The sequence below is a fragment of the Oncorhynchus masou genome, unplaced genomic scaffold (assembly GCF_036934945.1).
Source record: "Oncorhynchus masou masou isolate Uvic2021 unplaced genomic scaffold, UVic_Omas_1.1 unplaced_scaffold_1170, whole genome shotgun sequence".
NCBI lineage: Eukaryota > Metazoa > Chordata > Actinopteri > Salmoniformes > Salmonidae > Oncorhynchus > Oncorhynchus masou.
Window position 1 is genome coordinate 166,353 of NW_027016850.1, and position 11,461 is coordinate 177,813.

Sequence of the window (11,461 nt, forward strand, 5' to 3'; positions counted from 1 at the left end):
CAACCCAGACAGAGACAGTTACCAACCCAGACAGAGACCATTACCAACCCAGACAGAGACAGTTACCAACCCAGACAGAGACCATTACCAACCCAGACAGAGACAGTTACCAACCCGAGACAGAGGAAAATAAGAAACTCACAGGAAGGACTTGGCATCCAGGCCTCTGTTTTTCAACTGGCCCATCATGTGATCCCAGGACCCAGGGCTACCCTCCTCCTCCTCCCCTGTACCGTGAGGCGCCTGCCCCCGCTGGGCTCCCTCGCACTCCCCTGGGGCCTCGTTGCATTCCTCCACATCCTCCCCCACTGCCCACGCCTCCCTGGCTGGCTAGGCCCCAGTGGGGGAACATGGTGTATCTGACCCAGGCTCCTGGGAGGAGGTGGGTGGGAGTGTGGGTGAGGAGGCTTGGGACGGGTGGGTGGATGAGAGGCTGCTGGAGACTCTGCTGGCGTAGCAGGGTGCGTGGGCCAGCCAGTGGCCCAGCAGAGGGGATGGGATCCAGGGTGGAAGCAGAGGCGACAGAGCACCTGCTGAATCCCCAAAGCTGGGAGGACAGAGCAGCAGAGAGGGGGAGAGAGCGATGGGAGGACGAGGGCCGGGGTGGCAGAGGTTAGGGTGGTGGAGGAGAGGGGGAGGAGAGAGGAGAAGGAGGAGGAAGGGGTAGCAGTAGAAGGAGGGGAGGATGGAGCGGTGGGAAGAGGTGGAGGGGAATACAGGAGAGTTTGGAGAGAGAGGACATGATAGGTTGAGGGGACAGGGAGGTGGGCAAGAGCGGAGGATAGTGAAGTCATCATGAGCGGGGAGGATACAAGGAGGTACAGGACAGAAGGGAGAAACCGGTGGTGATGGAGGAGGGTAGGATGGGGAGGAAGGGAGGGAGGGAGGTGGAGTTCGAGAAACAGGTAGAGAGGAGGAGGAGGAGGAGGAGGAGGAGGAGGAGGAGAGAGGCAGTGGGAGTGATGGTGCGGGGAGGAGGGGAGAGGAGGAGGAGGAGAGAGAAAGAGAGCAGGGTGAGGCAGCAGCAGTAACAGCTGTAGCAGAGATAGCAATAGAATGAGCAGCCAGTGTGATGGTCAGTGGAGAGAGCCTGCAAACTCGGTCTCCTGTCTTCCCGTGAGAAACCTGCGCCCCGCGATGTGTGGCGGCATCAGGTGTGTGTGCGCTGCGAACGTCTGGGCGCCGTGGGTTTGGGGCCTGCGTGTGAGTGTGGGCGTGGTCCGCGTCGGCATTGGCCGGATTCTGAACGGTCCGTATGGGCGTGGTGTTGCGCGTCTGTCCGGCATTGAGGCGGGTGTGTCGGGGTGCTTTGTGGCGTCCCGGCGCGGCTGAGGCTATTGGCTCTTCGAGGCGAAGGCTTTATGGTTTGACGAGAGATACCCATGCTCCTCTCTCTCCTCTCTGCTCCCAACTTTTACAGACTCTCTTCCTCTTCCTTTCTCTGTCTAAATCTATTTCCTCGTTTAAATACGTGCTCCGCCCCTAGAGACTTCCTCACAGCCAACCAAGTCTACAGCCTCCCTCCCTCCCTCTCTTCTCTCCTCCCCTCCCCTCCTGCTACTAATGTTCTCTATCTCTTTTTTCTTTCTTTAAGTCTTTCCCTAGCAGTACCTCTCTATCAGAACAAGATAATCTACTGCTCAGTTACAGGTATGTCCTACAATATCTATTACTATGCCCCAATAAAGAAAATGAGAATGAAAAAAATGTTTCGGCCCCTGGTTTGACCGTGATCTGGCAGAGTTTCTCCACCTCAAGAATTGCATTTGGCGAAAGGCTCAGCCACGCATACTCAGGCTGACTGGCTCTCGTTCAGGCAAATGAGAAATAAGTGCACTCAGGCTACCCAGAAGCCCAAAGGTAGTTACTTTCAGGAGCAGTTCTCTCTCTGTGGGTCGAACCCCAAGAAGTTCTGGGAAACGGTTAAAGACCTGGAGAATAAACCCTCCTCCTCACAGCTGCCCCTGTCCCTTAATGTTGATGATATGGTTGTTACTGACAAGGAGCACATGGCTGAGCTCTTTAATCGCCACTTCATTAAGTCAGGATTCCTATTTGACTCAGCCATGCCTCCTTGCCTGTCCAACATTTCCTCATCTCCCACCCCTTCTAACGCTACTAGTCCTGATGCTCCTCCCTCTTTGCCCAGCTACAAAGTTTCTCCCTGCAGGCGGTCACTGAGTCCGAGGTGCTAAAGGAGCTCCTTAAACTTGATCTCTAAAACCATCTGGGTCAGATGGTTTAGACCCTTTCTTCTTTAAGGTTGCAGCCCCTATCATCGTCAAGCCTATCTCCAACCTGGAGTTAACCTCCTCTCCTTTCTCGGGAGGTCCCCATTGCTTGGAAGGCAGCCATGGTTCTTCCTTTATTTAAAGGGGGCGATCAACCTGATCCTAACTGTTATAGGCGTATTTCTATTTTGCTCTGTTTATCAAAAGTTTATCACAACTTTTATCACAATAATCAATTGACTGTCTTTCTTGACGTCTATATTATTCTCTCTGGTATGCCATCTGGTTTCCGCTCAGGTTATGGATGTGTCACTGCAACCTTAAAGGTCCTCAATGATGTCACCATTGCCCTTGATTCTAAGCAGTGTTATGCTGCTATTTTTATTGACTTGGCCAAAGCTTTTGACACGGTAGACCATTCCATTCTTGTGGGCCGGCTAAGGAGTATTGGTGTCTCTGAGGTGTCTTTGGCCTGGTTTGCTAACTACCTCTCTCAAAGAGTGCAGTGTATAATGTAAGAAAATCTGCTGTCTCAGCCACTGTCTGTCACCAAGGGAACAAGGCTTAATCCTAGGCCCCACGCTCTTCTCAATTTACATCAACAACCTAGCTCAGGCAGTAGGAAGGTCTCAACCATTTATATGCAGATGATACAGTCTTATACTCAGCTGTCCCCTCCCCGGATTTTGTGTTAATCGCTCTACAACAAAGCTTTCTTACCTTATTCTTACTTTAACCTTATTCTGAACACCTGTCATGTGGTTTGGTAAGAAGAATGGCCCTCTCCCCACAGGTGTGATTACTACCTCTGAGGGTTTAGAGTTTGAGGTAGTCACCTCATACAAGTACAGATGGTACCATGTTGTTGCTAAGTTACCATGTTGTTGTCATGTTGTGTTGCTGGCCATGTTATTGTCATGTTGTGCTGCTACCATGTTGTTGTCATGTTGTGCTGCTACTATGTTGTGTTGCTACCATGTTGTTGTCATGTTGTGTTGCAACCATGTTGTTGTCATGTTGTGTTGCAACCATGTTGTTGTCATGTTGTGTTGCTACCATGTTGTTGTCATGTTGTGCTGCTACTATGTTGTGTTGCTACCATGTTGTGTTGCTACCATGTTGTTGTCATGTTGTGTTGCTACCATGTTGTTGTCATGTTGTGCTGCTACTATGTTGTGTTGCTACCATGTTGTTGTCATGTTGTGCTGCTACTATGTTGTGTTGCACCATGTTGTGTTGCTACCATGTTGTGTTCCTACCATGTTGTGTTCCTACCATGTTGTGTTGCTACCATGTTGTTGTCATGTTGTGTTGCTACCATGTTGTTGTCATGTTGTGTTGCAACCATGTTGTTGTCATGTTGTGTTGCTACCATGTTGTCATGTTGTGTTGCTACCACGCTGCGTAATTATGTTGTGATGCTACCATGTTGTGCTGTCATGTTGTGTTGCTACCATGTTGTGTTGTCATGTGTTGCTGCCATGCTACGTCGTCTAAGGTCTCTCTTTATGTAGTGTTGTGTTCTTCTTGTTGTGATGTGTTGTGTCCTGTATTTATATAGTATTTATTTATTTGAATCCTGCGCCCGTCCCCACAGGAGGCCTTTTGGTAGGACGTCGTTGTAAATATGGATTTGTTCTTAACGGACTTGCCTAGTTAAACAAGAAGGTTAAAGGTTAAATAAATCAAATAAATCAAAGTTACAGTTAGGTCCTACATTATCTAGTCAGTTAGTAAACAGCATATTACTAGGAGATTTTTGGATGTATTTTTCTTAGCTAAGTTTCACTAAATTCCCTTAAAGCATTTCCCAGCTTCTATATATATCTTCCTCTCCCTTCCCGACAGAGTCCTGGTGTAATCCAGGCTATCTGAACTGGGTCAACATTGTGCTATTCACATTACTGTGCACTACTTTATTACTTTATACCAGGGGTGCGAAGTACTTAAGTAAAAATATGTTAAAGTAGTACTTAAGTCGTTTTTTGGGGGTTATCTGTACTTTACTATTTATATTTTACTTTATTATCTATATACAACTTTTACTTCACTACATTCCTAAAGAATATAATGTACTTTTAATCCATACATTTTCCCTGACATCCAAAAGTCTTGTTACATTTAGAATTTAGCAGGACAGGAAATGGTCCAATTCACACTTATCAACGCCTCTGATCTGACATCCCTGGTCATCCTACTGCCTCTGATCTGATGGACTCACTAAACAGAGAACATCCCTGGTCATCCTACTGCCTCTTGATCTGGTGGACTCGCTCCGGCAGAGAACATCCCTGGTCATCCCTACTGCCTCTGATCTGAGGACTCACTAAACAGAGAACATCCCTGGTCATCCCTACTGCCTCTGATCTGGAGGGCTCACTAAACAGAGAACATCCCTGGTCATCCCTACTAGCCTCTGATCTGGAGGACTCATTAAACAGAGAGCATCCCTGGTCATCCCTACTAGCCTCTGATCTGGAGGACTCACTAAACAGAGAACATCCCTGGTCATCCCTGCTGCCTCTGGATCTGATGGACTCACTAAACAGAGAACATCCCTGGTCATCCTACTGCCTCTGATCTGGAGGACTCACTAAACAGAGAACATCCCTGTCATCCCTACTGCCTCTGATCTGGAGGACTCGCTAAACAGAGAACATCCTGGTCATCCTACTGCCTCTGATCTGGAGGACTCACTAAACAGAGAATCCCTGGTCATCCCTACTGCCTCTGATCTGGAGGGCTCACTAAGAACAGAGAACATCCTGGTCATCCCTACTAGCCTCTGATCTGGAGGACTCACTAAACAGAGAACATCCCTGGTCATCCCTACTAGCCTCTGATCTGGAGGACTCATTAAACAGAGAACATCCTGGTCATCTCTACTGCCGACACAAGAGACACCGACACAAGAGACACCGACACAAGAGACACCGACACAAGACACACCAACTGAAGAGACACCAACACAAGAGACACCGACACAAGAGACACCGACACAAGAGACACCAACACAAGAGACACCGACACAAGAGACACCGACACAAGAGACACCGACTCAAGAGACACCAACACAAGAGACACCGACACAAGAGACACCGACACAAGAGACACCGACACAAGAGACACAGACACAAGAGACACCGACACAAGAGACACAAGAGGCACCGACACAAGAGACACCGACACAAGAGACACCGACACAAGAGACACCGACACAAGAGACACCGACACAAGAGACACAGACTGAAGAGACACCGACTGAAGAGACACCGACACAAGAGACACAGACACAAGAGACACCGACTGAAGAGACACCGACACAAGAGACACCGACACAAGAGACACCAACACAAGAGACACCGACACAAGAGACACCGACACAAGAGACACAGACACAAGAGACACCAACACAAGAGACACCGACACAAGAGACACCGACACAAGAGACACCAACACAAGAGACACCGACACAAGAGACACCGACACAAGAGACACCGACACAAGAGACACCAACACAAGAGACACCAACACAAGAGACACCGACACAAGAGACACCGACACAAGAGACACCAACACAAGAGACACCAACACAAGAGACATTGACACACGAGACACAGACACAAGAGACACCGACACAAGAGACACCGACACAAGAGACACCAACTGAAGAGACACAAGAGACACCGGCACAAGAGACACCAACACAAGAGACACCGACAAAAGAGACACCAACTGAAGAGACACCAACACAAGAGACACAAGAGACACCGGCACAAGAGACACCGATACAAGAGACACCGACACAAGAGACACCAACTGAAGAGACACCGACACAAGAGACACCAACACAAAGAGACACTAACTGAAGAGACAGACACTTATAAGCGTCCTAGAAATAGAATCCAATCATAGGCAGAGGGCAGAGAGAGAACGATGAGAGAAGAGAGGAGAGGAGGTATTGAAGGACTGAATGTGTTGCGGAGAAGAAATCATACAAGGCAGGAGGTGTGAGAATAAAGGGAGGTGCGAATTGAAAGAGGGAAGAGAAGCTAAATGAACCTGCTAGTTTTGCCCGTCCTTCCTCCCCTACTCTCTACCTCCTTCCTCCAATATGTATGCTGCAATTGTCTACGTGCCTGGGGGCCAGGGTCATTCTGGTACGTCTGGTGTACGTCTGGTGTACGTCTGGTGTAATTCTCCTGTCTCTTTTGGTGTCTTGTGTGAATTTAAGTATGTTCCCTCTAAGTCTCTCTCTCCTCCCCTCCAGGAGTACCTGAGCCCTAGGACAATGCCTCAGGACTACCTGTCCTGATGACTCCTGGCTGTCCCAGGTCCACCTGGTCCTAGGACAATGCCTCAGGACTACCTGTCCTGATGACTTCTGGCTGTCCCCGGTCCACCTGGTCCTAGGACAATGCCTCAGGACTACCTGTCTGATGACTTCTGGCTGTCCCGGTCCACCTGGTCCTGCTCTGCTGCTACAGTTTCCTGTCCACAGGACGTGCTCCCTTGTCCGGACCTGCTGTTTTCGAATCTCTCTACTGCACCTGCTCTCGACCTCTGAATGACCCTGCTGGTCATCTATGAACATCTTGAAGAATCATCTGGCCTTAATGGCCATGTACTCTCTCCACCCGACACAACCAGTAGAGGACTGGTCACCCCTCAGAGCCTGGTTCCTCTCTACCCAGTACAGCCAGTAGAGGACTGGCCACCCCTCAGAGCCTGGTTCCTCTCTACCCAGTACAGCTAGTAGAGGACTGGTCACCCCTCAGAGCCTGGTTCCTCTCTACCCAGTACAGCCAGTAGAGGACTGGTCACCCCTCAGAGCCTGGTTCCTCTCTACCCAGTACAGCCAGTAGAGGCCACCCCTCAGAGCCTGGTTCCTCTCTACCCAGTACAGCCAGTAGAGGACTGGCCACCCCTCAGAGCCTGGTTCCTCTCTACCCAGTACAGCTAGTAGAGGACTGGCCACCCCTCAGAGCCTGGTTCCTCTCTACCCAGTACAGCCAGTAGAGGCCACCCCTAAGAGCCTGGTTCCTCTCTACCCAGTACAGCCAGTAGAGGCCACCCCTCAGAGCCTGGTTCCTCTCTACCCAGTACAGCCAGTAGAGGACTGGTCACCCCTCAGAGCCTGGTTCCTCTCTACCCAGTACAGCCAGTAGAGGACTGGCCACCCCTCAGAGCCTGGTTCCTCTCTACCCAGTACAGCCAGTAGAGGCCTCCCCCTAAGAGCCTGGTTCCTCTCTACCCAGTACAGCCAGTAGAGGCCACCCCTCAGAGCCTGGTTCCTCTCTACCCAGTACAGCCAGTAGAGGCCACCCCTAAGAGCCTGGTTCCTCTCTACCCAGTACAGCCAGTAGAGGCCACCCCTCAGAGCATGGTTCCTTTCTACCCAGTACAGCCAGTAGAGGACTGGTCACCCCTCAGAGCCTGGTTCCTCTCTACCCAGTACAGCCAGTAGAGGACTGGTCACCCCTCAGAGCCTGGTTCCTCTCTACCCAGTACAGCCAGTAGAGGACTGGTCACCCCTCAGAGCCTGGTTCCTCTCTACCCAGTACAGCCAGTAGAGGCCACCCCTCAGAGCATGGTTCCTTTCTACCCAGTACAGCCAGTAGAGGACTGGTCACCCCTCAGAGCCTGGTTCCTCTGGTCTACCCAGTACAGCCAGTAGAGGACTGGTCACCCCTAAGAGCCTGGTTCCTCTCTACCCAGTACAGCCAGTAGAGGCCACCCCTCAGAGCCTGGTTCCTCTCTACCCAGTACAGCCAGTAGAGGCCACACCTCAGAGCCTGGTTCCTCTCTACCCAGTACAGCCAGTAGAGGACTGGTCACCCCTGAGAGCCTGGTTCCTCTCTACCCAGTACAGCCAGTAGAGGACTGCCCCCCCCTCAGAGCCTGGTTCCTCTCTAGGTTTATAATCTCCATCCAGCACAGCCAGAAGAGGACTGGCCACCCCTGAGAGCCTGGTTCCTCTGTACCTGGCACAGCCAGAAGAGGACTGGCCACCCCTCATAGCCTGGTTCCTCTCTAGGTTTCTTCCTAGGTTCTGGCCTTTCTAGGGAGTTTTTCCTAGCCTCTGTGCTTCTACACTTTTAGGCTGGGTTTCTGTACAGCACTTTGAGATATCAGCTGATGTAAGAAGGGCTTTATAAATACATTAGATTGATTGATACTCTCACCGTCCCCCCAACTCTAGAGACTCCTGATCTGTACCATCAACAGTATAAATGATCCAACCTTGTTCCTGACCCGTACCATCTACAGAAGATACCATCTAACCGCGTCTGTTAGTGTCTAGTCATTATATCTCTACAGTACCATCTCATTGGTGTCTGTTAGTGTCTAGTCATTATATCTCTACAGTACATCTCCCTGGTGTCTGTTAGTGTCTAGTCATTATATCTCTACAGTACATCTCCCTGGTGTCTGTTAGTGTCTAGTCATTATATCTCTACAGTACCATCTCCTTGGTGTCTGTTAGTGTCTAGTCATTATATCTCTACAGTACCATCTCCTTGGTGTCTGTTAGTGTCTAGTCATTATATCTCTACAGTACCATCTCCCTGGTGTCTGTTAGTGTCTAGTCATTATATCTCTACAGTACCATCTCCCTGGTGTCTGTTAGTGTCTAGTCATTATATCTCTACAGTACCATCTCCCTGGTGTCTGTTAGTGTCTAGTCATTATATCTCTACAGTACATCTCCCTGGTGTCTGTTAGTGTCTAGTCATTATATCTCTACAGTACCATCTCCCTGGTGTCTGTTAGTGTCTAGTCATTATATCTTTACAGTACATCTCCCTGGTGTCTGTTAGTGTCTAGTCATTATATCTCTACAGTACCATCTCCCTGGTGTCTGTTAGTGTCTAGTCATTATATCTCTACAGTACATCTCCCTGGTGTCTGTTAGTGTCTAGTCATTATATCTCTACAGTACATCTCTCTGGTGTCTGTTAGTGTCTAGTCATTATATCTCTACAGTACCATCTCCCTGGTGTCTGTTAGTGTCTAGTCATTATATCTCTACAGTACATCTCCCTGGTGTCTGTTAGTGTCTAGTCATTATATCTCTACAGTACCATCTCCCTGGTGTCTGTTAGTGTCTAGTCATTATATCTCTACAGTACATCTCCCTGGTGTCTGTTAGTGTCTAGTCATTATATCTCTACAGTACCATCTCCCTGGTGTCTGTTAGTGTCTAGTCATTATATCTCTACAGTACATCTCCCTGGTGTCTGTTAGTGTCTAGTCATTATATCTCTACAGTACCATCTCCCTGGTGTCTGTTAGTGTCTAATCATTATATCTCTACAGTACATCTCCCTGGTGTCTGTTAGTGTCTAGTCATTATATCTCTACAGTACCATCTCCCTGGTGTCTGTTAGTGTCTAGTCATTATATCTCTACAGTACATCTCCTGGTGTCTGTTAGTGTCTAGTCATTATATCTCTACAGTACCATCTCCCTGGTGTCTGTTAGTGTCTAGTCATTATATCTCTACAGTACATCTCCCTGGTGTCTGTTAGTGTCTAGTCATTATATCTCTACAGTACCATCTCCCTGGAGTCTGTTAGTGTCTAGTCATTATATCTCTACAGTACCATCTCCCTGGTGTCTGTTAGTGTCTAGTCATTATATCTCTACAGTACCATCTCACAGGTGTCTGTTAGTGTCTAGTCATTATATCTCTACAGTACCATCTCCTATGTCTGTTAGTGTCTAGTCATTATATCTCTACAGTACATCTCCCTGGTGTCTGTTAGTGTCTAGTCATTATATCTCTACAGTACCATCTCCCTGGTGTCTGTTAGTGTCTAGTCATTATATCTCTACAGTACCATCTCCTGGTGTCTGTTAGTGTCTAGTCATTATATCTCTACAGTACCATCTCCCTGGTGTCTGTTAGTGTCTAGTCATTATATCTCTACAGTACATCTCCTGGTGTCTGTTAGTGTCTAGTCATTATATCTCTACAGTACCATCTCCTGGTGTCTGTTAGTGTCTAGTCATTATATCTCTACAGTACCATCTCCTGGTGTCTGTTAGTGTCTAGTCATTATATCTCTACAGTACCATCTCCCTGGTGTCTGTTAGTGTGTAGTCATTATATCTCTACAGTACATCTCCCTGGTGTCTGTTAGTGTCTAGTCATTATATCTCTACAGTACATCTCCCTGGTGTCTGTCAGTGTCTAGTCATTATATCTCTACAGTTCCATCTCCCTGGTGTCTGTTAGTGTCTAGTCATTATATCTCTACAGTACCATCTCCCTGGTGTCTGTTAGTGTCTAGTCATTATATCTCTACAGTACCATCTCCTGGTGTCTGTTAGTGTCTAGTCATTATATCTCTACAGTACATCTCCTGGTGTCTGTTAGTGTCTAGTCATCATATCTCTACAGTACATCTCCCCTGGTGTCTGTTATGCCTAGTCATTATATCTCTACAGTACCATCTCCCTGGTGTCTGTTAGTGTCTAGTCATTATATCTCTACAGTACCATCTCGCTGGTGTCTGTTAGTGCCTAGTCATTATATCTCTACAGTACCATCTCCTGGTGTCTGTTAGTGTCTAGTCATTATATCTCTACAATACATCTCCCTGGTGTCTGTTAGTGTCTAGTCATTATATCTCTACAGTACATCTCCTGGTATCTGTTAGTGTCTAGTCATTATATCTCTACAGTACCATCTCGCTGGTGTCTGTCAGTGCTGTAACTCACCTTTTGTCTGAGTCCCTCCCGTCTGCATGTGACTCTGCAGCGTCTGCCCACTTCCCGGCTTCCGACATCACCATGCTGGTCCCCCAGATATCACCATGCTGGTTCCCAGACATCACCATGCTGGTTCCCCCAGACATGGAGCTACTTCCACCTCCAGACATCATGCTCCTCATACTGTCCTGCGACAGGGACCTGCTGGACCCCCACATCCCTCCCCCCACCACCCCACTAGGAAAGAGAGGGGAAAATAGCCAACACGGCAGAGACAGAGAGAGACAAGAGGAGGAGGAAAAGGAACAAGAAGAAGAGGATAGAAAGAGGACAACGTGAGAGAGAGATTGAGCAACAACAGGGTAAAGGAAGCAAAGTCGATCAGGTGTGGAGATGAATTGCATCAGGAATCCAGGTCACAAGAGAGGAGAGGAGAGGAGAGGGAGAGAGGAGGGGAGGAGAGGAGAGGAGAGGGGAGAGGAGGAGAGGAGGGGAGAGGAGAGGGGGAGGGA

The 11,461-nt window shown here is 48.7% G+C and overlaps 1 protein-coding gene and 1 pseudogene across 1 annotated transcript; one reads left to right on the plus strand and one right to left on the minus strand.

Moving 5' to 3' along the window:
- Positions 1 to 138: 138 nt before the first annotated feature.
- On the minus strand, positions 139 to 1,384 carry LOC135539258 (uncharacterized; annotated as a pseudogene).
- Positions 1,385 to 2,987: 1,603 nt separating this feature from the next.
- On the plus strand, positions 2,988 to 5,837 carry LOC135539259 (histidine-rich glycoprotein-like). The gene is made up of 2 exons (XM_064965085.1): positions 2,988 to 3,024; positions 5,068 to 5,837. Exons 1-2 carry the CDS (start codon positions 2,988 to 2,990, stop codon positions 5,835 to 5,837), a joined length of 807 nt encoding a protein of 268 aa, XP_064821157.1.
- Positions 5,838 to 11,461: the final 5,624 nt, after the last annotated feature.